This window comes from Meleagris gallopavo, unplaced genomic scaffold (assembly GCF_000146605.3).
Source record: "Meleagris gallopavo isolate NT-WF06-2002-E0010 breed Aviagen turkey brand Nicholas breeding stock unplaced genomic scaffold, Turkey_5.1 ChrUn_random_7180001952152, whole genome shotgun sequence".
In the NCBI taxonomy this organism is placed as follows: domain Eukaryota; kingdom Metazoa; phylum Chordata; class Aves; order Galliformes; family Phasianidae; genus Meleagris; species Meleagris gallopavo.
In genome coordinates, this window is record NW_011213264.1 from 1 (window position 1) to 1060 (window position 1060).

At 63.9% G+C, this 1060-nt stretch overlaps 1 protein-coding gene across 3 annotated transcripts; it reads left to right on the top strand.

Moving 5' to 3' along the window:
• The first annotated feature begins 6 nt into the window (after window positions 1-6).
• LOC104916960 (pollen-specific leucine-rich repeat extensin-like protein 3) lies at window positions 7-1053 on the top strand. 3 transcript variants are annotated; one of them, XM_031557726.1, is made up of 3 exons: window positions 7-181; window positions 240-502; window positions 925-1053. In XM_031557726.1, exons 1-3 carry the CDS (start codon window positions 34-36, stop codon window positions 973-975), a joined length of 462 nt encoding a protein of 153 aa, XP_031413586.1. In that variant the 5' UTR covers window positions 7-33; the 3' UTR covers window positions 976-1053. The 3 variants fall into 3 exon arrangements, with proteins under 3 accessions (XP_031413586.1, XP_031413584.1, XP_031413585.1); XM_031557724.1 differs by lacking the exon at window positions 925-1053 and having other exon boundaries at window positions 240-917; XM_031557725.1 differs by lacking the exon at window positions 925-1053 and having other exon boundaries at window positions 7-142; window positions 240-917.
• The last annotated feature ends 7 nt before the right edge of the window (window positions 1054-1060 follow it).

The window sequence follows — 1060 nt, forward strand, 5'->3', positions numbered from 1 at the left end:
CGGCTCCGCGCCTCCATTGGCTCAGACGGGGTCATGGCCCTATGGGGCGCCCGCGGCCCCGCCCACTGCCGTAAGCCACGCCCATTCCTTCACAGTCCACGCCTCACCGGTCAGTATTCGTCCTATGGCCCCGCCCACTGCCGTAAGCCACGCCCCTTCCTTCACAGACCACGCCTCACCGGTCACTGCTCATCACATGGCCCCGCCCACTGCCGTAAGCCACGCCCCTTCATTCACAGACCACGCCTCGCCGATCAGTATTCATCGCATGGCCCCACCCACTGCTGTAAGCCACGCCCCTTCCTTCACAGACCACGCCTCGCAGATCAGTATTCATCGTATGGCCCCGCCCACTGCCGTAAGCCACGCCCATTCCTTCACAGATCACGCCTCACCGGTCAGTATTCGTCGTATGGCCCCGCCCACTGCCGTAAGCCACGCCCCTTCCATCACAGACCACGCCTCACCGATCAGTATTCGTCGTATGGCCCCGCCCACTGCCGTAAGCCACGCCCCCTCGTTCACAGACCACGCTCATTCGTTAAAACCACCCGTGTGCCCCGTCCACCAACCGAAACCACGCCCCCTTCTCCACAGACCACGCCCACTCCTTTAAACCACCACCGTTTGGCCCCTCCCCCTGCTATAAGCCACGCCCGCAGCCTCACAGACCACGCCCATAAATCAAAACAACCCGATATGCCCCGCCCATCGCCCTAAGCCACTCCCCTCCTTCGCAGACCACGCCCCCAGTTAAAACCAATCGATTGGCCCCGCCCACCTGCATAGGCCACGCCCCGCCTTACAAAACTCCCCGTGTGGCCCCGCCCACCGCCATAAGCCACGCCCCCGCTCATAGGCCATGCCCCGTCAAAGTTCCCTGTGGCCCCGCCCACAGCCCTAAGCCACGCCCTTCCTCCGTAGACCACGCCCATTCATCAAACCAACCCCACGTTGCCCCGCCCACCGCTGTAAGCCACGCCCCATCCACAACAGTTCCGTCAATCACCGTAAGCCACGCCCCCTTACTGGAGGCCACGCCCCCCTACCCCTAGGCCCG

Bases quoted from the DNA above. Each gene is read 5' to 3' on its own strand.
- LOC104916960 (XM_031557724.1), top strand. From the start codon at position 34: ATGGCCCTATGGGGCGCCCGCGGCCCCGCCCACTGCCGTAAGCCACGC. The intron at 182-239 runs GTCACTGCTCAT...CTTCATTCACAG, and splicing joins TCACAGACCACGCCTCACCG to ACCACGCCTCGCCGATCAGT.